Genomic DNA, 23106 nt, shown 5'->3' on the forward strand with positions numbered 1-23106 from the left:
GTTGCACAAAATTATACTTAAGTACCACCCCTGATTCTTATCTTCAAATGGTAATTTATAATAATACACTTTATAATAATTATAATTCGACTCTATGTTTTTAAATCTTTTTTGTTTGTTTATTTGTTTAGAATTTTTTTCACTTCTTTCCTCAAATATGTTTAGGCCTCTCTGTCGCCCTCTGGAGGCCCCACAGTGGCCATCAGGGGCCATAGGGTATTGAGAGTTGGTAAGAAACAAAGTTTATTTATTCAAGTACTGCACTTAAAACATACTTTACTACAAAGTATTTACATTTTGGTTACTTTTACCTTCACTCCATTAAATTTATTTACAGCTCTAGTAACTAGTTGTCTATGTAGATTCTTAATGCAAAACCTAATAAACTAATTTATTATGATTAATTATTATGGATTTTCCACAAATCAGTTAAAACCTGCTCAAACATCGCCTGGTGTATCGTCTTTTTTCCTGTGTCGTTTTAGTTGTTGAGTAAAGAGACTGAAGCTGTGTATCTGTTCGGACCTCTGCTTTTCTCTTCAGGCAGTTCTTTAGTCACCACATACCCAACCGGGGTCCTTGCATAATAACAACATGGCTGCATTCTGTAGGGGTAGACACCGGTGGAAAAGGACAAATTGTTTACATGTTTTAAAAAGAAATCTCACAGGTAACGTAAAATAATATGTTGATTAATTTCGTGTGCATACAGAGAAATGAAGAAAGTTAAGTATTTTTTTGGAGATGTTTCTGTCTACATACACCCAACTTAGAGAACAGCAGCTCTTGTTGACCTGCTGTTTTTTATCGCTTTAAGTACTAAGAACTTTATATATATATTTATATAATTATTACTATTAACTTCTTAACTTAGAAACTTATAAACCAGGTGTCCTCGCTCTCCCAGGCCATTTAAATGTGTGTGCTCATGTTTCTGCTTGAGTTTTGGCTGAGCTAAGTTTAAATTAACCCAGTTAAAGAGAAGCACTTTAACTGGTCTTTGACGTACTGTCAGCAAAGTTATATGTTAATGTGAGTGTGAATAAAGCGAGCTGTTGTATGTTGAAGGGACCATGACAGTCGAGTTATGCATGTAATTACACGATGCACTTCGCCTGAAGTATTCATAGTGTTAAGTGTCTTTCCAATAGGAAGGAGCTGAATAAAACTTACCTAACCTTATATTTGATGTAAATACAGCAGTAATAGTCAAGGTTTTACTAATTCACACAGTTTATTTGTTGTATTTTATTATTCTATCCTCACAAAGGGAAGTACGACTATGACCTTGTGGTGATTGGTGGTGGTTCAGGAGGCCTAGCGTGTTCCAAAGAAGGTAAGATAGTTTTATTGTTCCTTAATGTAATAATTTCTGTCGAATGACACAAAATATCCTCTCCTCACAGCGGCACAGTTGGGACAGAAAGTGGCTGTTTTGGATTATGTGGAGCCCTCTATTAAAGGTAAAATACATATTACTAAACCTTGGTGACGTTTTCCACTAACCAAAACATAGATTCAGTCATTGAAAGACATTAGAAATGTTTTTATTAAACAGGTACGAAATGGGGTCTTGGTGGTACATGTGTGAATGTTGGCTGCATTCCTAAGAAGCTCATGCATCAGGCTGCTTTACTTGGCACTGCAGTCAAAGATGCTAAGAAGTATGGCTGGCAGATCTCGGGGCCAATCTGCCATGACTGGTAGGTCTTGCCCTATTTAACATTCTGGGATTCATGATCCTACCATCTTAAATAGTTACACAGAGAACTGGTAGATCAACAGCACCATCTAGTGTTAAGATTACAATGTAAGAGTGCCATTAGTGCTCAGTTGGTAAGGCAGTCGTCCACGAACCAAAGGGTCAGTACTTCGATCCCCGGTCACAGCTATATGTCGAAGTGTCTCTGGGCAAGACACTGAACCCCTAACAGCCCATTCCCATCCCCAGCTGTGCAGTGCCGGTCCAAGCCCGGTATAAAATTGGGGAAGGTTGCATCAGGAAGGCCATCCGGCGTAAAAATAAACTGTACCAAATGAACATGCGGGCAATGATCCGCTGTGACCCTGAACTCACGGGATAAGATGAAAGGACAAAAAAAAGAGAAAACTTGCATGTGTAATTACTTTCTTCTACAGTTACAACAAGCATTTAAAAATTCAATTATGTTGTCCTTGCCACAAAGGATTTATTTTTTTTCTGAGAATAAAAAACAGTTCATAAAGAAATATAGCTGTGCTCATCAGCCAGACAGGGAATAAATCCTTTTAAAGGAAGACTTAAAATGAGCCTCAAAATTATTTATTAACAGGGCAAAAAGGATGTGCTGCTCAGTGTTGGATAGATACTTAAAATAAATTAAAATGACATGATACATACTGTATTTATATATATTTACGCTTATCAAATGTACATTGTATGTATGCTTTTTCCATACACTCTGCATGCTTACTATTATTTGCATACATATATACGTAATTATTACTTACAGGTCAATACGGTACTTAGAAAAAAGCAAAGGCACGTTTTATGTGTAAGGTCCCACAGAAACAGCTGACATCTTTTAATTAGGTTCGAAATCTCTGGTTGACAATTGGACTTTTTTATCTTTTCATTTCCCTTTATTCAACTGTGTCTATTAGTTCTAACAGCCAAGTAAATGCAGGCACATTATAAGGCATTTGTAAGAGCCTCCTCTGTCTAATTTTAATTGATCAGGAATGCAGATGTCTGATCTTTATTTTTGTGTACATTTTACAGGGGCACCATGGCAGAGGCTGTTCAAAACCACGTCAGGTCTCTGAACTGGGGTCACAGAGTTCAACTCCAGGATAAGTGAGTGACACTAGATCATCTTGCTTTTTTCAGACTCATCTTTAATTACAAGATTTTCTTACATTTTTTAATTTGATAGATAGATGTAGAACCCAGAGTCAAATTAAGTTGGGATGATGTGTAAAACATAAATAAAAACAGAATGCAATGACTTGCAAATCTGCAAATCAAAAGGTCAGTAACAATACTGGATATAAAAGCAGCATTTCAGAGTGGCAGAGCCCATCAAATGTAAAGATGGGTAGAGTTTTTACCAATCTGTGAAAAACTGCATCTAAAAATTGTGAAACAATTTCATGAAAGTCTTCCTCAACGTAAAACTGCAAAGACAAAGATCCCACCATCTACAGTAATAATATCATCAAACGATTCAGAGCATCAGGAGAAATCTCTGCGCGCAAGGGACAAGGCCGCTGGTCAAAACTGGATCCATGTGATCTTTGGGCCAGCTTGTTATCAGCAGACAGTTCAAAGGCCGGCATCTCTAATGGTGTGGGGGTGCATTATTGCTTATGGCATTGGGAGCTTACAGATCTGGAAATGAACCATAAATGCTGAAAAGCACATACAGTATACTCCCATCCAGACAATGTCTCTTTCATAGAAGGTCTCACGTACTTTAGCAAGACAATGCTAAACCACATACTGCTTCCATCAAAACAGCATGGCTTTGCAATAGAAGAGTCCGGGTGCTGATATGACCTGCCTGCAGTCCAGAGCTTTCACCAATTAAAAACATTTGGAACATTGTAAAACAAAAAATCTGGCAACAAAGACCCAGGACTGTTGAGCAGCTAGAATCCTGCATCAGACAAGAATGGGACAACATTCCTCTCTTAAAACTACAGCAACTGGTTTCCTCACTTACCAGACATTACAGACAGTTGTTAAAATAAAGAGGGGATGCTACACAATGGTAAATGTCGGCCTCTTCCAACTTTTTTGAGATGTGCTATTGCCATCAAATTTAAAATGAGCTCATATTTTCCATGAAATAATAAAATGTCTCAGTTTAAACATCTGATATGTTGTTTATGCTCTATTATGAATAAAATGAGTTAATACATTTCGCAAATCCTTACATTCTTTTTTATCTTTGTTTTGCACATCGTTCCAACTTTTTTTTAAATTGGGGTTGTATTTAGTGAACATATTGTCAAATTACTCACTATTACCTTCTTGATTATAAAGTTTCAGTTTTTTTTTAGTTTTTTTTTTTGTCCTTTCGGCTTATCCCGTGAGTTCAGGGTCGCCACAGCATATCATTGTCCGCATTTTTGATTCGGCACAGTTTTTACGCCGGATGCCCTTCCCGACACAACCCTCCCCAATATCTACTCGGCTTGGACCAGCACTGCACAGCTGGGATAGGATGGGATGGGAGGGCTGGGCTGTTAGGGGTTCAGCACCAGGACCGGGGATCGAACCACTGACCCTGTGGTCCGTGGACGACTGCCTTACCAACTGACTTTAAAGTTTCAGTAAAGATGTCCTTCAGTACAGTAATGTCCTGTAAATGTATTTTCACAGCGACACAACAGATGTTGTCCCTGTCTCTCTAACCCACTTATCACATCAATACTCCTTCCCCTTGTCCATTTTAATTTTTTTAACATACAAAGTATAATTTCCAGAAGATAATCAGTAATTACATTCATCTCATTTTCACTCCATTTTGCTTATTTTCTTGGCATAAAATTTTGCTAAGGGCTGTACATTTCTGTTGGTACACAGCTGAAGGATTGATAATCAGCGACCACATGTTGATTGAGTAACCGGCTGGAGGGCAAACAGGTGTGTGAATGTGCCCAAGCTTAACCTGAAATGTTTCCTGTCCAGTGAGATCACCTGCTTAAACTTTTAGCAAGATTAACAATTAGCCTGGATTTACAGAACAGCGGAGACGTACATTTAACCACAGTGCAAAGCAGTAATTTCACACAAGGATGTTAATTGCACATATAATAATACACGGGCACATATATTGCATGGATGTCGTATTATAAATCAATAAAAAAAGGTTTTAAACAATAATTAACATAAAATGTCCATGGTTTTAATTATACACGGGTCAAAATTATATGTGATTATTTTTAATTTAACATCCAATGTTAGATTAATAATTGTTTTGTCAAATTTTTATATTTACATGACGTGATAACATAGAATTTTATATTGGATACATTTAAAACCAAGTCAAAAACACAAGAACAGATGGCTCCAATTAATTGAAATGTTTGTATTTTCACTGCAGCAAAGTGTAAAAATTGTCAGAAAAGTTTTGCAGCATAATCCACTTCTCCACTCTGGATCTAGATTTTCAATAATTGGTAACTGCGATAGACAAAGGTGTAGCATAAAACACAGAGAACATAACCAGTTACAATCAATTTGGCAAAATTATCTTGTTTTTCAGCAGATAAAAACAGTGTAGAGAATGTGTAGAAAATTGATGTGATGAGAAGTGAATGATTTGTGTCACAGAATGCATAACAGTTATTGAATGGGATCTGATTACGGTAATTTCACAGAGCATCTGTTGTTTTCTTTTCTTGTTTTGCAGGAAGGTGAAGTATCTGAATATTAAAGGAAGTCTGGAGGATGAACACACTGTTAAAGGAGTAACTAAAGCAGGAAAAGAAGTGGGTGCTAATTTTCATTTAGACATACTGTATATGTATTCATTCAAACTGATATTGGATAGCAGTTATTTAATATTATATTCACAATACGTTTGTAGAACGTGCTTTTATGTAGCTGGTTACATATTCTATATAAAACATCTTACAGTATGTGTGTAGCTTACAGTTGTATATATTTATACTGTTTTGTAATACAATTAGTATTTTCACTCATTTATATTTTATATTTCTTCTTCTGTAATTGTAAATTTAAGTACAAAATCTTAATTCAGTCAACTTTTTTTGAATTATAATGGAAATGTAAGTTGTCTGGAGACATAGCTCAGGACAAGTTGACATATACCTATCAAGAGTGCTGTTACTTGTGTGTTTCCATCATTACTTTAATGCAGGACACTGGAGACCACTTGCTGTTATTTGACATTTCCTTGTTATTTGAAGGATATGAACAAAAGCTGTTACTTCACATTTCCCTTCACTCTCATGCAGATGGTCCTGACTGCCAGAAATATTGTGATTGCCACAGGTGGACGCCCTAAGTACCCAACAGATGTAAATATGATTGTGATTATTGTAGTATAACACACAGAATGCTAAACACTATGAAGACGACAGATTTTATAGAGCTTACTATTCCAGCTTTAATAATATGTCGATAATATGATGGTTGTGCTAATAGTTTCAACTGTTAATAAAGGTCCCTGGAGCGATGGAGCATGGCCTCACCAGTGATGACATATTCTGGTTGAAAACGTCACCTGGTAAAACGTGAGCTCCTCCATTTTCCCATTTAGTCACGTATACATCTTATATTAAACCACTACTATGCTATGTAGGACTGAAATCAAGGCTAACGCCTTTGTGCTCTCTATCCAACCAGATTATGTATTGATCATCCTGTATAACAAAATCTGCAGTAATTTGGGGGTTTTCCCAAAATTATTGCTTTTTTATTGCTTGATCCTTGATTACTATACACAGAATGCAGTACAATATGTGTGAGAGTATTGACGTCTTTCCTTTACAGTGAGCTACAAGAGAAACAGAGCCTCTAACCTCTGCAGTATTAATTCCTCACTGTGATACCTTGCTCGCTGACACGACACATCCCACTGTCACGCACTGTAATCATTCATCAGTGACATACAGTTTGTTTTTCTCCCTTCCTGTCAGCCTGTCCTCACCTCATGATTCAGGTTATCGGCGTGCATCCTGACCTTTATAGAACAAGCCCTTTAATCCAGCCATTTAGCTCCTGTCATCACCTGGTTAATTGGTCTTACCCTGATGTTTCCTCTTGGCACTACGCACATGACGTGACTAGTGGCTGTGGTATACCAAGGTTTCGGTGGTTATTTGCTTGAGGGTGAAAGATAAACGGAAAGAATTATTTTGATATTGAGACCTTATATGCGTCTAGGCAATCTGTACCTAGGGACTTTTTAATTGTATTAAATTAAATTTTTTAACACAGATTTTATTTGTTTTGGCTGATAATTAGTGCTTGTGGATTTTTTTGGCATTTAATTTCTTTTTGTTATGTTTAGAATAATTAGTTACCTCCTTCGTTTTGGTTGTAAACTGTGAGATATTGTAATAGAATAAGTGTGCTGTTAAGTATTTTGACCACTTGGTGGCAATACATATTCATTTATAGTCAACAAATTAATGTCAATGTAAACCGTTACCATTGAAGCATTATCCCATTCAGCAAAAGCACCTTTGTGTTGAAATTAGAATCATCCACTCAGTGAGCACTTGAGCTTAGGAAGTACTTTGATGTAAGAGTGTGGGGGATAGTGCCAGGTTCTACCCCCCCAGTAGGTTGTAAGGTCTTAGCTATTGGTTAGCATTAGTATTAGCCTTTTCTATAAAGGTACTTATCTACATACACTAGACAGAACTAGAGATATTGTTTTGCTGCAGAGCTGCCAGCTCTGCAGGTGATGTCTGAGGGGCTGTTGTTTGCAGTTAGGGTTGCTGTGGGAGTGGGATCAGGTGAGTGATGGGCGTCTAAAGAGCCTTAGAGCATGTGCACACTTGAATGAATGATTTGGCTCTCGGGTTTAAGTCCAAAGCTGGTTGCCATCATCATGCTAAAAGATAGTACTACGCACGACTCTGATACTGTTCGAACGATTCGCCAGGGATTGAATGAGATGCACAGTATGCAGTATGTACTGTTTGTTTGAGTAAAGTCACCCTATAAAAGTATTGGAAATTTGTTTTTGCAGTATTCTTGAGAAAATTGGAACAGCTGCCTAGAAAACAGGCTAGTGTAAAATGCAATCAAACCCACTGGGCAGAAAGAAAGGTTAGGGCAGAGGAGATGGTGATGAAAGTATGTAATTAGGCTCTTTACCTAATCTTCTTTAAGCCACCTCACAATATGTGTTAAGTGCAGCAGTGCATTACACAGGACATAGGGAAAATGGGTACTAGTGTTTTTAATGGTTAGTGTTAGTATGGACAAGGGCAGGATTTGCCGCAGGCACCCAGAGCTGTCAGAGCTGGTGAAGCAGAGCTAAAGGGAAGGAGGTCTGGGTTAAAGTGGTAACAAACAAGGTAGAAAGGGGCCTCATCCATGCGGGTGATGGGCTTCACTCAGCGGGCTGATGTGTGGACTGGAGCCCTGAACATGGCACGCCCCATCCGCAGGGATCAGCCTAAATGCAAGCAATTAGCCCTTCTCAATGCCACAGATCTCAGGGTTGGCTGAGATGTGTGATTCACCTGGACCACACACAAATAAATATACACTGACACTTCAAGTGCACACACACACAAATAGCTTTTACTGCCCCATGTTTCTACATTTTCCTCACACCTCTTCACTTCCCTCTGAGCTTATGAAGTTTTGAGTTTCATCACCTCTAATTCCAGGATTTAAAATAAACATCTCAACTTATGACTTGCTTTGTGTTTTTGAGCAGAATTGTGGTGCAAAAATGATGAATTGTATTTTAAGTTCAGCTAACTGCTTTTTCTTGTTGTGTTGTTCAGACTTGTGGTTGGAGCCAGCTGTATCCTTTTCTACCAGAGAGCTTTAAATTGAGCCACTGTGTGGTTCACTGATAATCTCTTGTGAAATGGTAAAAACAATAACCTAATAAAGAGTGACATTGGCATCAAACCTATTTGAAATTGTATTTCTGAATAACGCCTTTAAACCTCAGGATAAAATATCTTTGTTACTACATTGACCCACATCAGATAACTTTTCAGTCTGAGATGCAGTACCTATTTGGTTGAAGAACATCAATCATCACATGTTCCAGTCATAGATCAGATGCTACTGTATGTGTAAATTAAGAAAAACTGTATTTCTTAAACTAGTCTTGCTCAGATGTGGCTCTGGAATGTGCAGGGTTCCTCACAGGCATTGGCTTGGACACCACGGTCATGGTTCGCAGCATTGCCCTCCGAGGGTTTGATCAGGTATTGCTCACTGTGGTAGTTCACTCTACCTGGGTCTTATAATAGGCATTTAGGTAATGTTTGAAGCTTTATGTTCTCTTCTGTTTTGGGCAGCAAATGGCAGGTTTGGTGACAGACTACATGGAGGCTTATGGGACCAAGTTTGCATGGAAGTGTGTTCCAAAGAGAGTGGACAAACTCCCCTCGGGAGCCCTGCAGGTGACCTGGATCAACGACCAGACGGGCAATGAACAAAAGGATACCTACGACTCTGTGTTATGGGCAGTTGGTGAGTCTGTAGGTGTTGCTTTGTGTGGGTCAGCCCCTCCAATGGTGGATCAGAGGGGTCTGGTCCAAGTAGAGAGTGGTAGTGCCTTATTATGTTGCTTTGTCATTTAGTATATTGCAAAAATGAGGGCACACCATAACACACCATGAATACTATTACAACATCTTTTTTAAACCAGTTACTCGGTTATCTTGGTCTTGTATTGTTGTCTTGTATTGTTTTGGTTGACTTGAATGGACTGGGATTTGTCCATTGGTTTGGCCTTGTCTCAAGTGACTTGAGACTTACTTAGATTGGTGCCGGTGTCTTGTTCTTAGCTTGAACTTCTTTTTATTATTAAAATTCAAGAATTTCTTGAGACTTGAGTTGTTCTAAATTAACTTAGGATTTGCTTTGGAGTTGCACAATACAATGCTTACTATCTCAAATCCTCTTCGTAAAACTTCAAAAAAATTCCATGTAATTCCCCACCTGTGTTATTTCCCTCTGATGTAACAGTATACCCCTGACATAAACCATAGACGGTGGTCTCTGTGCCACCATCAATTTAAGTGTCTTCCACAATAGAGTGCAGTGTCAGCAGATAACAGAGAATCAAACCTGAAAACAAAGTAATAAAGCCTGAGTAGGGGGAATGGCCAGGGGAAGTGTTAATCACCCACCACTGGTTCAGTGGCTCCCTGGTTGGAAAGGGGCAGAAAGGGGCAGGATGCACCAAGGCACAGGGTCAATCTATTCCCCTCTTTGTTCTCCATCTCTGTGCCTTCCTGCCCATGCCAGCTCTGCGGAAACCAACTCTGCATCTGTCACTGCCATCCCTGCCTGTGGCCCTCTGCTTGCCATTACTATCAGCCCTCCTACTCAATTTCAAGCCTACATTCTCTCTTCTATCATTTCTCCTGTTCCACCAACAATGGAGGCAACATCTGTCAGGGGCATAGTCGTCTGTTTATTTTTGTTGAGCCCTTCCAAAGAAGTGTTTCTTCCGAACAATCTTGACAGTCGCTGTTTGTGCTTTATTTTGCTTAGTGTGTGGGTAGGAGAGAGGGCTATGCATGTGACAGTGACAAGGACATGCGTGACTCTGCAGCTGAGATGATGCTCATTCTTCCTACCGGTGGCTCAATTCCCACATCGTCTGAGTGAGTTTAGTGATGAGACTATGTGCATGGAGTGTATGTATCAGTAGGCTTGCTGACATGTCGGACATGCTGCAACCCATGTCCTACATGTCAGCAATGTTCCTATGTTCTTTAGCAATAGTTTCACTCAAGCTCAGTCAGGCACTTAAGAACAGGCATTCAAATAATTTTAAATACCAATCTAGAGTGCACCAACGCAACACAACACAACACAACACACAACATTACCACCACCTGGTAGTTTTTACATAAACTTATTATTTAATTTTTTATAGAAATCTTATGAATTACTTAATGCTGATGCATCATTAAGGGTTAAAACCTGCTTCATATATACCAACAGTGATCTTTGACCCTTAATTTTTTATGAATCACTGTTCTGCCATAATTTCCATAATCCGTATTGTTTAAAATACATTGTTGAATCTTACTGGAGTACTTTTAACTTTGTAATTTAAGTAAAATGTAAAAAATCAGCTTAGTACTTTTACCTGAGTAAAATATTTGTAGTGGTACTTGGATTTTTTTAGGCCAATGATTGCAGTTTTACTTGAGTATTGAGGTTACACTGACACTTGTCCCTCACGCCATTATTAAGACCACCAGTGTTAATGTTGTGTCACATATCGAAATGGTTTCCCAGAATTGTCTTTGCACCTAGCTGAAATCTTGTGAAGACCAGCTCCATCCATGAAAACATTTGTTCCTGTACAGTTCAGTAAAAACCACTAACAACTGTTCTTTGATGTATCCATGCAGGAGTTATGAGTACAAGGCCATTTCCCTTTACTGTGACCTTGCACTAGGGGCTAGGCAGGGTCCCAGGCCTCAGTGGAGTTATTAAAGGCCAGAGGGGACCAGGGGACAGTATCACCACTGCCTGCCACATCCTTTTCTCTGGCCCTGCCTCCCTCCAGCTTTCCCCTGCTCCTTCCTGATCTCACGGCCGCTCCCTTATCCAGGTGTGCCAGCAGAAACATACCAGGAAACAGAACATCGACACATTTCCTATCTGCATGCAGACACTGAGCACATTAGTCTTCCTCCTCACTGTACTCAAGGATGTCATTTCAAAACATTTCCTAGGTCATTTGCACTTATATATTATACCCATTAAAGAGATGCTTTTTGAGGAAGAACATGGCACATCGAACATCAGCTCCATAATATTGTAACTGTGTCAGCTTTAAAAAAGCAACGGAATTATATTTTCTGTAAAGACCACACACACACACACACACACACACACACAAAGCAAGGACGTACATGTTCCTATCGAAATGTGTCTCTTAAGGGTTTCAAATGGTAAATAGTTTTAACATGAAATATGTATAACAATGAAATATGTATAATAATAAGTGTGGAAATATTCTCATGTATTATTTATTAAGTGGTTGACAAACTGTCAGCAGTGAGTTTCCCCTTTGACACTTTCTATTATGGTGCTACAAGTTTGTCTACAGCTAATGAGCATTTTATCAATTTTGCATCTTAAAATCTTTTTTGGCCTGAAATACAACACGTAACCAATTTTTGGCATCCTGTTGGATCTGTACCTCCAAGAATATTCCCCTCACTTTGCTCTCTCTTTTGTCTTTGTTCATTTGATTGAGCAGATAAACATCCAGCTCTCCTTTCAAGCAGTGGATGTTTCTTGTGGCTAATTGTGGCCAAGCAGTTCAGAGGCTTCCTCTAAATGTCAAGATATACTTTATTCATATTGGCCAAACTGATGAACTCTAGTGTGTGTGTGTGTGTGTTTGTGTGTGTGTCCAAGCTTCAACTCAGTCCCTTATCAGCTTGCCCACTGCTGATGTGTCCCCGTACAATAGAGCTGCGGCATTGCTATAGTACAGCAGTGACTGGAGCTACAGACAGGAAGGCAGATACGTTACCACTGAGATTCTTCTTATATGGGTTTTGGAAGGCTATTCATGGTATTGTTGCATTAATTTATGCTAAATTTGTACTTTTTTACAAAAAAGAAAATAATCAATCGACCTTTATTGTGTGTGCGGCAGAAATGTGCTGTACCTTTATCACAGAGCTCGGGCTCAAGTGGTTCAAGCAGTGTGTAATGGAAATATTCTTGTGTTTATTGTAGAACAGTACATGTACCTCAAAACAGTATTGTGAGTTGGGTACCTTTTAACTTCCCTTGGGTTTCATAAGGGGACAGTTTATTAGTTTAAAGGGGAACCCTACCAGTTTAACATATCAAGTCTGTCTTTTACTGACTTTTGCTGAATATATATATATATATATATATATATATATATATATAAAAACAAGATGTATAAGGCCTTTTATGGCTACTAGTGTGCTCCTCCTCTGCTTTTACCAATCCTTCATATGAATTGTGAACTTACTCTCTGCTTCGGTTTCCACTGATATCAAAATGACTTTAATTGGCTCTCATCTGCATTTAGCTGAACTGCCTCATTGCTCTTCGAGCCAGCTGTTACTGGTCCAGGCTTTACAATTCATATGTGAATGCTTTGTTACATCTACAGCTGTAATGGGATCGAATTTTGGTTGAATTGTTTGTTTAGAAATTTCTCCCTTTCGATGACTGGGTGATTGTAGATGTCTATGGGAGTGTACATGGATGTGCACATCAAAGAAGAGAGACTGTCAGGCCTCTGTAACAGTCTTCCCATCTCTGTTTGAGGCTAGTGGCTCAAAGCCACATTGCATTGCAGAAAAAGTTGAACTAGGTCCACCTTATTTGTTGCAAGGGGCTACGTCAGGTTAATAGTCTGCACTTATATAGCGCTTTTCTACCTATTGGTTTCTCAAAGCCCTTTACACTGCTTCTCATTCACCAATTCACACTCACATTCACACTCCGATGGGGCCGTCGGCTTCATAGCAGCTGCCAAAAACTCACCAGGAGCAACTAAGTTTGGGTTCAGTGTCTTACTCAAGGACACTTCAACATGTGACCGGAGAAAAAGGGCTACATTTTTTCTCCCCTAGGTAAATAGTGAACACATCCTAACACCCTTTATTGACCAGTTTCTTTAATCAGTGAATACAGCTGCATTACAACATGACTCAACCACTTCTGCTTCAGCTGCTTTACTGTGCATTAAAACCCGTAATAAATCATTTACATACTTTTTATAAATACTGTTTGGAGGAGAGTAAATACAAATTTTAAAATCTTTATGAGGACATCCCACCAGAGAATACGTGTATAATCTAGATTTGTTCCTGCTAATGCAGAATTAAAATCAGGAAGCAAATCTAAAAATGTAAATGAGAAATTTGAATTTGCAAAACAATTTACTAGAAATTTCACAAACTAAAGAATAACATGTATTCACAGACAACAGCAGTGTTGCAGCCTTATAAGATAAGAAAAATATTTACAAGTTCTGCTTTTGGGAACTAATCTTGACTGCCTAACTTCCCCTCTGTCATCCTTCACTGTGTTCTCTATCCAATTCAACCACCCATGCTGTGGAGCTCTAGACAGGTCCCTGTATCCCCCCCTGGTCTGAGAAGAGGGGGAGGACGTTGTTCTTTGGCTCCAGCCAGGAAAAAGGGTCTTGGGGGTTTGTTATTTTTGCTGTCCGATAGCATCTACGTAGGTACCTCAGGGCCGGGTGTTTATTATGTTACCCAGGCAGGTTGTGAAAAGCTATGGAGAGGACGGGGGAGCGACTGGTCCATGCTCCATCACCATGGAGACTCAGTGTCGACAGTATCAGTCAGCCGTCCCCCAGGAAGTGTCAGAAATCACACCTTAGGGTGTCCTGTGGGGTTGATGGGATGGATTCCCAGCTGTTGATCTTTTTGAGCATTTCAACTCAGCTGGCCAGATGTTGTTTTCTAATGTAATAGTTCTTAATGAGGGTTTGACCCATATATGTATTTTAAGGTCCATGTTGGTACTGAAGTTTTAAGATGTGTTTGCTTTATTTGCTTGTATTGTCCAAAGTCCAAAATCCACAGAGGTTCCAGTGACAACAGCACAAAACAGAAAAGCAGGAAATCCTTTCTTTGGAAATTGCCAGCTAACTTTGTGGCATTGGCTCCAGGGAAGTAGTTGCTGGCTCACCAATTTACCACCCACAAGTGAAATATCATTTTGCTACAGATATACAGCATTCCTAAAGATTTCATTCTAATAACCTTTGTCATTCAGCGTTTCTGGTAACACCAGTAAGTCGGTCTTGACTTATAAATAGCTTGACCTGTTTGTTTTCCTTGAGCCTTTGATGCTATCTATTACTTTTTGAATAGCATCATCATCCTGTCAAAAATTCACTTTGCTCACTATTTTGGTTCTAACCAAGTTATTAATGAATTATTGAAATTTCTAACAAAGCATGGTAAGTTTTGTGTTGGGGGCTAATTAGTGAAAGACATCTTGCTAATGGGCTAAAAATCTTTACAATTGGCCATTAGCATCATGTTAACACTGCCTCTGTGGGCACGTTAGGAAGCTGATATTGGCATGTACCTCAAATCCCTGTTATATCGAAGTAGATCTTCATAGAAGAAACACTTTCATGCTGAACAAGGTACTCCATAGAGCCACATGGTACTTGGTGTGTTATGAACACTGTATACTCAATAGTATTTCTTTCAAGTCCAGGCTTCTGATAATTCCTGTGATACTTAAACAAGGTTTTCTGTGTAGAATGGGACACAGAGCCACACAACTTGAGCAGAATGTGGTATGCACACTGTACAGAGTGCCTGTCTCCTTCTCCATACCTCTCTCCAGAATTGTAACGTAATATTCTCCTTGTGTCGTTTCCTCCCATTGACCCTCAGGTAGAGCTCCTGAAACCAAAGCCTTGGGTCTTGACAAGCTTTGTGTGCAACTCAACAAGGAAACAGGGAAAATAGTTCTGGGCCCTGATGAATCCACTTCAGTGCCAAACATTTATGCATTTGGTGACATTGGTGAGGTAGGACACCACACTGCCAGCACATGATCATATAGGAAATAAGTGGAAAATGGTATTAGTTTGAATTAAGCCTGTTCAAAATCAACGCTATGCCAAAGAAGTCCACACTCATCACACTCACGGTAAATGCTTTTCTTTATATGAATAGCTCACCCAGAAGTCTTTCAGCTAAATAAGAGGAATCTGGAATTAATCACTAAAATGTAAGAGATAATTTGGTTTTTACCATCACATAAATATTTACATACTCTGCATACAAATAAAATACTACATATAAAAATCACATTTTCAGATTTTTCTGTTTATTACTTGACAGAATAACTTGTGATGTAAGGTGAGCATTGAATATGAACTTGAAGGGGGAAAATACCTCCGCAATCGCTTATTTTAGGTTTTATATTTTTAAGTAATTAAGCAATACTTTGTAGAAATCAGTTTTTTATGTAACATATAATAAGCTTGTGAATTATTGTCAAAAAAGCCAAATCACATAAATCATCATTCGGTCTTAAAAAAATAAAAGGGATAAACGTCCAGGAGTTGCATACTTTTTACAGTCAATATACATAAGTTAAGCTGTATTTTTCCACTTTGTGGGTGGGAAACTCATTCAAAAACTAAAGATATATTTTGAAATTGCATAGTCATTTTTTTACACATAAGCCATTTATTTGTGCACACATACTAAATATATTATCCACTTGGGTAAGTGAAGTTATTCTGACATAATTTCACCCTTCGTTCCCTGACATTGCCTTTGTGTATTCAGAGCTGAAGCAGCCGTGTTAATACTGGTTATATCTGCCTCCTTGTTACCTCCTAGCTTTCATGACACACAAACACACAGGCAGAACATCTTTTTGATTGACAACTGGCTTTGATGAATCATGCTTTACTCCAATCTGTCTGCCAGCTTTTCCCAGCAGGGAGGATTTTCTTCTTTTTTCTGTAAAAAAAAAAAAAAAAAAAAAAGGATAGTTCATATCCCTCTCAGTTTGTCCATTCCTTTGTTTTAGGTGTTGTGTTTTCCCAAGAAATGCATTATGACGCATGCAAGACTACCAGCATGCATCCATATACATGTAGTAGGAGATGTTTTTGACAACAGGATGTGCAACAGTAATTTAACAGGTTTAAATCATTCCTTTAGAATTGCCCTGCAGCCTTACTGTTTCCTGCACCAATTATGTGTGTGTGAGTTTGTGTGTGCGCATGTGTGTAGGTGTGTATCCATGTGTTTGTCTCTTTGGCAGACTTCCAGAACAATAAAGTCAAAAACAGAGAAGTGTGTAGAATAGTTTCAATGTTTAGCACTTCCCACATGTCAGTCACTGGCTGCTGATCCTTTGAGTTGAGGTTTTTGTGTTTGTATGTGTACACTACGTTTAAATGACAATAGATCAAGTCAAATATTTATTTGAAAAGAAAAGAGGTGCAGAAAAATATATTTTCTCATGTTTTAGGGTCGTCCTGAATTAACGCCAACGGCCATTAAAGCGGGAAAGTTACTTGCACGCAGACTTGCTGGTCAGAGCACTGAGCTCATGGACTATGACAATGTAAGACACACTAAGACATGCACACAGTTAAAAACAGATCTTACATCTTTGAGCTTTTTGTTGTTGTGTGTCTTCTATAATTTCTGCTGATTCATGGTTGTAGTCTCTTAATGTTTGTAACTCCACCCTAATCGATATGTACCTCCTTCTCAGAATAAATGTACTAAAGTTCATTCATCTGCATGTCTTAATGGAGGTTTTATAATGGTAATACATAATTCTATCAAAATGTTTGAGAGCATTCCCTATTTTTGAACACTTGATGACTTGACAGCTGTTCAGTAACTGGGGTGATTATTAATTCAGTCCTGGAGTCCTAAAAGATTTGGAACACTGCTAAATTTTATGGTTTTGTGTGTGTGTGTGTGTGTGGCAGGTGCCCACTGCAGTTTTCACCCCTCTTGAGTACGGCTGTGTGGGTCTTTCTGAGGAGGAGGCGGAGAAGAGGCATGGAAAAGATGGAATAGAGGTAAACTTTGTTGCTCTAATATTTCTGTGAAGAAAGAACATTTTAGAATTTGTTTTATAAAAGTATATAGTAGTATATAAGCATATGAACACATTTTAGGTTAAATTACAATAGAGAAATGTTTTGGTTGAAGAAAATAACTTCTTAGTTGTTCACTAGGAGAGGCCTTTTTAAATAGAGGTCTTAGTGAAACACTGTAACTAAAGCATGTGAATTACCAACAATAAAATAAAATCTCTTATAACAGAAATCATATCATACAGCATTTACTACAACAAAATGTTTTTGTTTTGATTGTGACAAAGGTCAGTGTTTAAAAAAAGGTAAATATGAAAGTAAGTTTGTAAAACTAAGCTTTAAAACTAAGCTGCTAATCTCGTTACATGTAGAATAACTTAATGGGATTTGTTGATTGAAAGTTTTGAACAGGCACAGTCAGTGTCGGTGGCTTGGTACCACCATCAGTCTACATTAAAACAGAATGTCCCATAATCCCTAAATACACACACTGAGACACACACAGTGCAGGCACCAAGCAGGTCTGTATCTTACCTGCTTGTGTACATGAGCGGTGTTTCAGACACTACCCAACACCTGCATGAGGTTGTCGATAAATGGTTTAGCCAGCGAGGTGGGGTTCCTTTCTGTGACTGACAGGTGAGCAGGAGGCCTGATTGAGGTGTGTATGGGGTGATGACAGGCATGTTGAGATCTAAGAAGGAGCTGTAGCACTGGCCCCCGACAGCTGCATGGCTCTCGCAACTTGTGTCGGCACGTTCACCGTAGAATAAAACACACTATATACACATCTCAGTAAGGGCTTTAAAATCACAAATCTGACCAAGTGCTAATATTTCTATTTTGATTTTAAACCCTGTGTTTACATTATATTATATTGCAGTTATGGCATACGGTGGTAAAAGTTCCATCTGCCCATATTTATATTTACTCCATTAGCCATTTCTTCCTTTTAGAGACTATGGGATATGTGGTGTAATATAGGAAGAAATGGATAAGAACGTGTTTTGTTTTTTTTTGCACAGGCAAAAAGAGTTACACTTTTCTATAATATTTATGTGTCTTTACAAGAGTGAGAATTCAGTTTAATGTCTGGCTTTGATGAGCTGAATTACTGAATTAGCGTATGAATTTTATCCAACAAATATTGTCTCAAAAATATTTTCGCAATAAATAGATATCTAATGATGGACAGTGAAAGATGTTGCTATGGCCTGGAAGTTTATATAGTTTAAAAATAATCATAATAAATATAATAGTTTTCATTGCTTTTCCAGAAAAAAAGTTAGCACATCATTTTACATGTCCACGGCAGGTCAACATCACCGTGAGACCTCCCTTAGATTTGTTGTTGTTGTTGTTGTTGTTGTTGCTTTCCTGGTTAAAGAGAAAATTGGCTGCAGATAGATCATGAATTCAAATCAAAATTCAATCTATACTATTTCACATCTTTAAATGTTTTGTCATGTGTGTTTTTGTCTGGGCAGGTCTACCATGCTTTCTACAAGCCCCTGGAATTCACAGTCGGTCAGCGAGACGCAGGCCAGTGTTACTTAAAGGTAGAGTTAAAGTAAAGATCCAAGCTGAGTCTTTTTTATTTTTTTAAATAGCTATGTTTATATATTTTAAGTAGGTTGCGGAATTTGTTTGGGACTATGATTCTTTTTTTAAGACATGGTATTTGTGTATAGTGTATAGTTGTGTAAAGTCGAAGCATAGAAGTACTAGGTTAGTGGGGTTCATTTTAAGAGGGACTGAAAAGAAATAGTCTGAAAGCTCCAACCATTAGATAATCCTGGAATTTTAGGCTTTGTGGACCACTTTTATTGCTCCACCAACTGAAAAGTATTCTCAAGGGTGAAGGTTGGACTGAGAAGTATGCAAACCCTCAGCTGAGGACAGATGCAGCATGCAGCAAAAGATGTATTTAACACCTCTGCAGCTCCAGCTCCTTGACTTACATTTGTTTTTACCTCCTCAGGTGATATGTGAGCGAGGTGGAGACCAGAAGATCCTGGGTCTGCACTTCACAGGTCCAAATGCAGGAGAAGTCACACAAGGCTTTGCTATAGGCTTCCAGTAAGTTTAGTAAAGTTGCATAAATCCAAAGTCTTATTTAAGATACATTTGGTGTTGTTCTCTATTTAGTACTTACAGAAACAATGTGCCAAACAATTGTAGTATTGATTTGATGTATTTCACCTCTCTTTATTACGTGTGCAATACAATAGTCTCTACTTGTTCTTATTCAACAGTTATCTTTTTTGTGAGCAATACATATCATTTATTTCTCACAACAAACAACATAGCTACATGGTTTGAGGAGAAACAAGAAATAAAATTTTTTGTTGGATTTATTTGAACATAATGCGATATATTTATACGTGTCATTAGGAACAACTGACTGCTGCTAGTTTTATGTTGTGTTTTTATTTCATTTGCCATATGATGGGATTCAGGTGTACGGGAACATTGTGTTTTCAGGTCTGGGGCAACATATTCCCACCTATCGAAGACAGTAGGCATCCACCCAACCTGTGCTGAGGAGATTGTCAAGGTCAACATCACAAAGCGCTCCGGCTTGGACGCCACAGTTACAGGCTGCTGAGGTTAAGCCCTTGGTCTCTGGACACTAGTGGGTACACAGGGTCCCTTGATGATAGTAGAAATATGTTAGGTGGGGTTTATGTTGTTCTGTCTCTTTGTCCCTCTCCCTCTCATTTTTGGAAAATAGCTCCTAGTTTTACAGTTCAAAATGGAATTTTTCATTCACAGTATTACTGGCGGCACAGGTTACAGTCATTGACATCCTATGAAAACCAAGACTGTAATTTTCCTCTATAAATACATGAGCCTTGTCTGTATGCTCTTAAAGCACATAATAGATCAGGTTTGCGAGAGCCCTGACCAAAGGGTGAGCGTCTTTTAAATAAACAGGCTCATCAATCAGGATTAAGGATTGTACTAAGGGTTTTATTGAAACCATAGGAGAAATATGGACCAAACGTTTTTCTGAATATATATATTCTGCAAATATTGTTGTTTCTCTGGTTGTACTTCCTGTCCATTAGTCTTGGAGGTGACACATACCATACACCCCCACCCCCCATGACACTGATGGATAGCCCCAGGGCCGTCGCCACAGTGACACCACCCCATTTCCCATGGACACACACAAACAGTCGGTGGGCTGCCTGTCAGTCAGCCAGCAAAGACCTGGCCAGGGAGCCCCAGCTTGTTTTGGGCACTTTAGAATTCAGCAGATGCCAGACCCTTTTCACCACTTCCCATGCCCTCTTCACTGTCCCAAATCATGAAATAATATAGTCAAACTACAAATACATGTTGACAAAACCTGCACGGACATCACAGTCGAGGCACAGGATAAACTCGCCTGTTGAAAACAGTGCTGTTAGAGCTGCATTACTCAGCCTCCCCCAAAGGTGGCACCATTGTCCTCCCATTCTTGCAAATTTTATTCTGAGCTAAGAATGGAAGACAGGATAAAGTAGTCACTGGATAAAACATAAGCCTGAATACATTCAGGTTGCACATTTAATCCCCTTAATCCCTATTAAAGATATGTGCTTTTGGAAGAAGCTAGAAAGCAAACTGACTTTATTGGTGCCAAACTGATAAGGGTTATCTGTTGTGTATTTACATGGGTGGCAGGTTAGGCCTTTTAGAGTCATCACCTTTGCAGATAAGGCAGGTTGTTTATATCAATAAAGCAGTAGTAAGACGCCCACAGTTTGCCAAAGTGCTCAAATGTTGAACCTGCTGCCTGTACCAGACATCTTGTGTTTATTAACTATAAAGGGAATGGGATTGTCAATAAGGAGGGTTGATACTGAAATTGGGGGACCTAAGAGGAGGCTGCTGGGTGTAGTTTATTTTTATTTGAAGTCTAATCTGTCCAGTCTGATTAATGATTTCGATGAGGGGAGCAACAGCATGCCAGGAGATGGAGAGAGGAAAAAGGGAGAGAGCTACCAAGTTTGTTTGGACCTGGGCAGGAGGAAAGAGAGCTGAGTTTCAGCCTTGGGTTAGAGAGGGAAGGGGGATTCCTGTGTGCTCTGTTCAGGGCCGAGGTGCTGACTGAAGGACCCTGACCTCCGCTCAGCGGGAACAGCTTGACTCTATCACTTTGAGCACATAGGGCTCACGTGCTGTGGCACTGCACGCCATGGGGAGCTGTGAATGGAAAGGACGTAGGATGGCAAGAGGACAAACTGAACCAACCAGCCAACCTGCCAGCCAACCAACACAACACTGAGCAGTAGCAGCATGTTTGCCCCGGGTAATTGAGTCTGTGTTCCTGTGCCTAATGAGCCACTTCAGAGACCAGAGGCCGGGCCCAAGGCAATGTGAGGGAAGTCATTGAGACCATCACTAGAACTGTAATGTCGGTTTGCTTTTTACCTTCCACTTCCTTTTTGCTTTTTTCCTCATGCTCTTTCTCATTGTATTCACACTACGACTGCTCACACACAAAATTGTCAGTTTTTTTTAAATATCTGTCCAACTTGATTGATTTCTGTTCGTTGTTGTTGATTGGTCGCTTCAGAGCCAAAACTCATACAACACTGAGTCTCAGCTGTGTCCCATGGGGGGGGGGAGTCAGGGTTCAACTTTCAGGTCGGCCAGCTAATGATGACCTGCACTAAAACCCAAGACCGGGGAGTGCAGGCCTGATGTCACCTGGCCACTAACTGCAGTACTTGTAAATAGAGGAGTGTAATGTTCCATTAAAGCTTTGTTATACATAATTGATATGTAAGTAATAACACACTGGACATGCACAGTGTCACCATTAAAGTAATGATGTCCACTCATTGAGCTCTCTGTGTTCTACTTAAATGGCTGCATGGCTTTGAACATCTGTGTAGTGTATTCATTAACAAGAAGCTGTACATGTACAGTACACAGACAATATTTCGTTTGTGTCTGTAAAGACGTCCTTTGTTCATGTTAAAACAAAGCGCTTGATACAGGAAGAACATACTACCGATAGCTGTGCTACATGAAAATTTGAATACAACAAGAAAGTATAAATATATAACGTATACATTTAAGTGATTGATTAAAAAAAAGAGTTTAATATTTCAAGAAATACTGCACTTTTGATGTCTTGCTGAGTTAGATTAGATTGATAGCCTGGCTGTTATCAAAGTTATATAAAAGGAGGGATTATGTGCAGGAGTATTTTTGACCTGATCCATTCAATTAGTGAGGTTGCCAGACAACTAATGAATATTCATGAACATGACTGTGTGTGTCCAAACAACTCTTCAGCACATAATCCCCCATGAAGCCACAATGGGTTGTTTTTACACTTTGTATTTTATCAAACCAGTGTTTTTTAACAAACGGGATACGTGAGCTTTACGCGTGCTGGTGATTACATTCATACAGAGCTGTTCTGCTTTCAGTCTTTGTTCTACGCTAACTGGCTTCTGCTGTTAGTATATGTTTTTTTAAAGGAAAAATGCAATTATAGTAAAAATTACAATCAGAATTTATAAAGTGCATCCAAAATCCAAAGAACCACAGATGGAATTTATACACTTTATGCACATCAGTGAATCTGTACAGATTTATTTATGCTACATAGATCAGTCTTAATATTAAGCAGTGTCACACGGGGTGGTCACACTTTGACCCCGTGTCGTCTTTGCTGACAGGCACCTCTGCTATGCAGCCCTGTCACTCAACCCTCTGCACCAACAATGGCAGAAATTCCACTGTGTTTGTTTGGTTAAGGACAGAGCCCTCTGAAACCCCTGAACCTCCTCTAGATCCACAGCAG

The 23106-nt window shown here is 39.0% G+C and overlaps 1 protein-coding gene across 2 annotated transcripts; it reads left to right on the plus strand.

The window, feature by feature from the left end:
• The first annotated feature begins 552 nt into the window (after positions 1-552).
• On the plus strand, positions 553-21806 carry txnrd2.2 (thioredoxin reductase 2, tandem duplicate 2). 2 transcript variants are annotated; one of them, XM_067521503.1, is made up of 17 exons: positions 553-670; positions 1271-1336; positions 1407-1463; positions 1559-1703; positions 2762-2836; positions 5400-5478; positions 5968-6030; positions 6176-6246; positions 8482-8501; positions 8825-8916; positions 9010-9184; positions 15115-15251; positions 16715-16810; positions 17187-17279; positions 18785-18856; positions 19279-19376; positions 19782-21806. In XM_067521503.1, the coding sequence occupies exons 1-17, from the start codon at positions 595-597 to the stop codon at positions 19903-19905; spliced, it is 1539 nt and encodes a 512-aa protein (XP_067377604.1). In that variant the 5' UTR covers positions 553-594; the 3' UTR covers positions 19906-21806. The 2 variants fall into 2 exon arrangements, 1 of the variants encoding a protein (XP_067377604.1); XR_010915570.1 differs by lacking the exons at positions 16715-16810; positions 17187-17279; positions 18785-18856; positions 19279-19376; positions 19782-21806 and adding an exon at positions 11086-11288 and having other exon boundaries at positions 15115-15243.
• Positions 21807-23106: the final 1300 nt, after the last annotated feature.

Source organism: Channa argus, chromosome 11, assembly GCF_033026475.1.
Source record: "Channa argus isolate prfri chromosome 11, Channa argus male v1.0, whole genome shotgun sequence".
In the NCBI taxonomy this organism is placed as follows: Eukaryota; Metazoa; Chordata; class Actinopteri; order Anabantiformes; family Channidae; genus Channa; species Channa argus.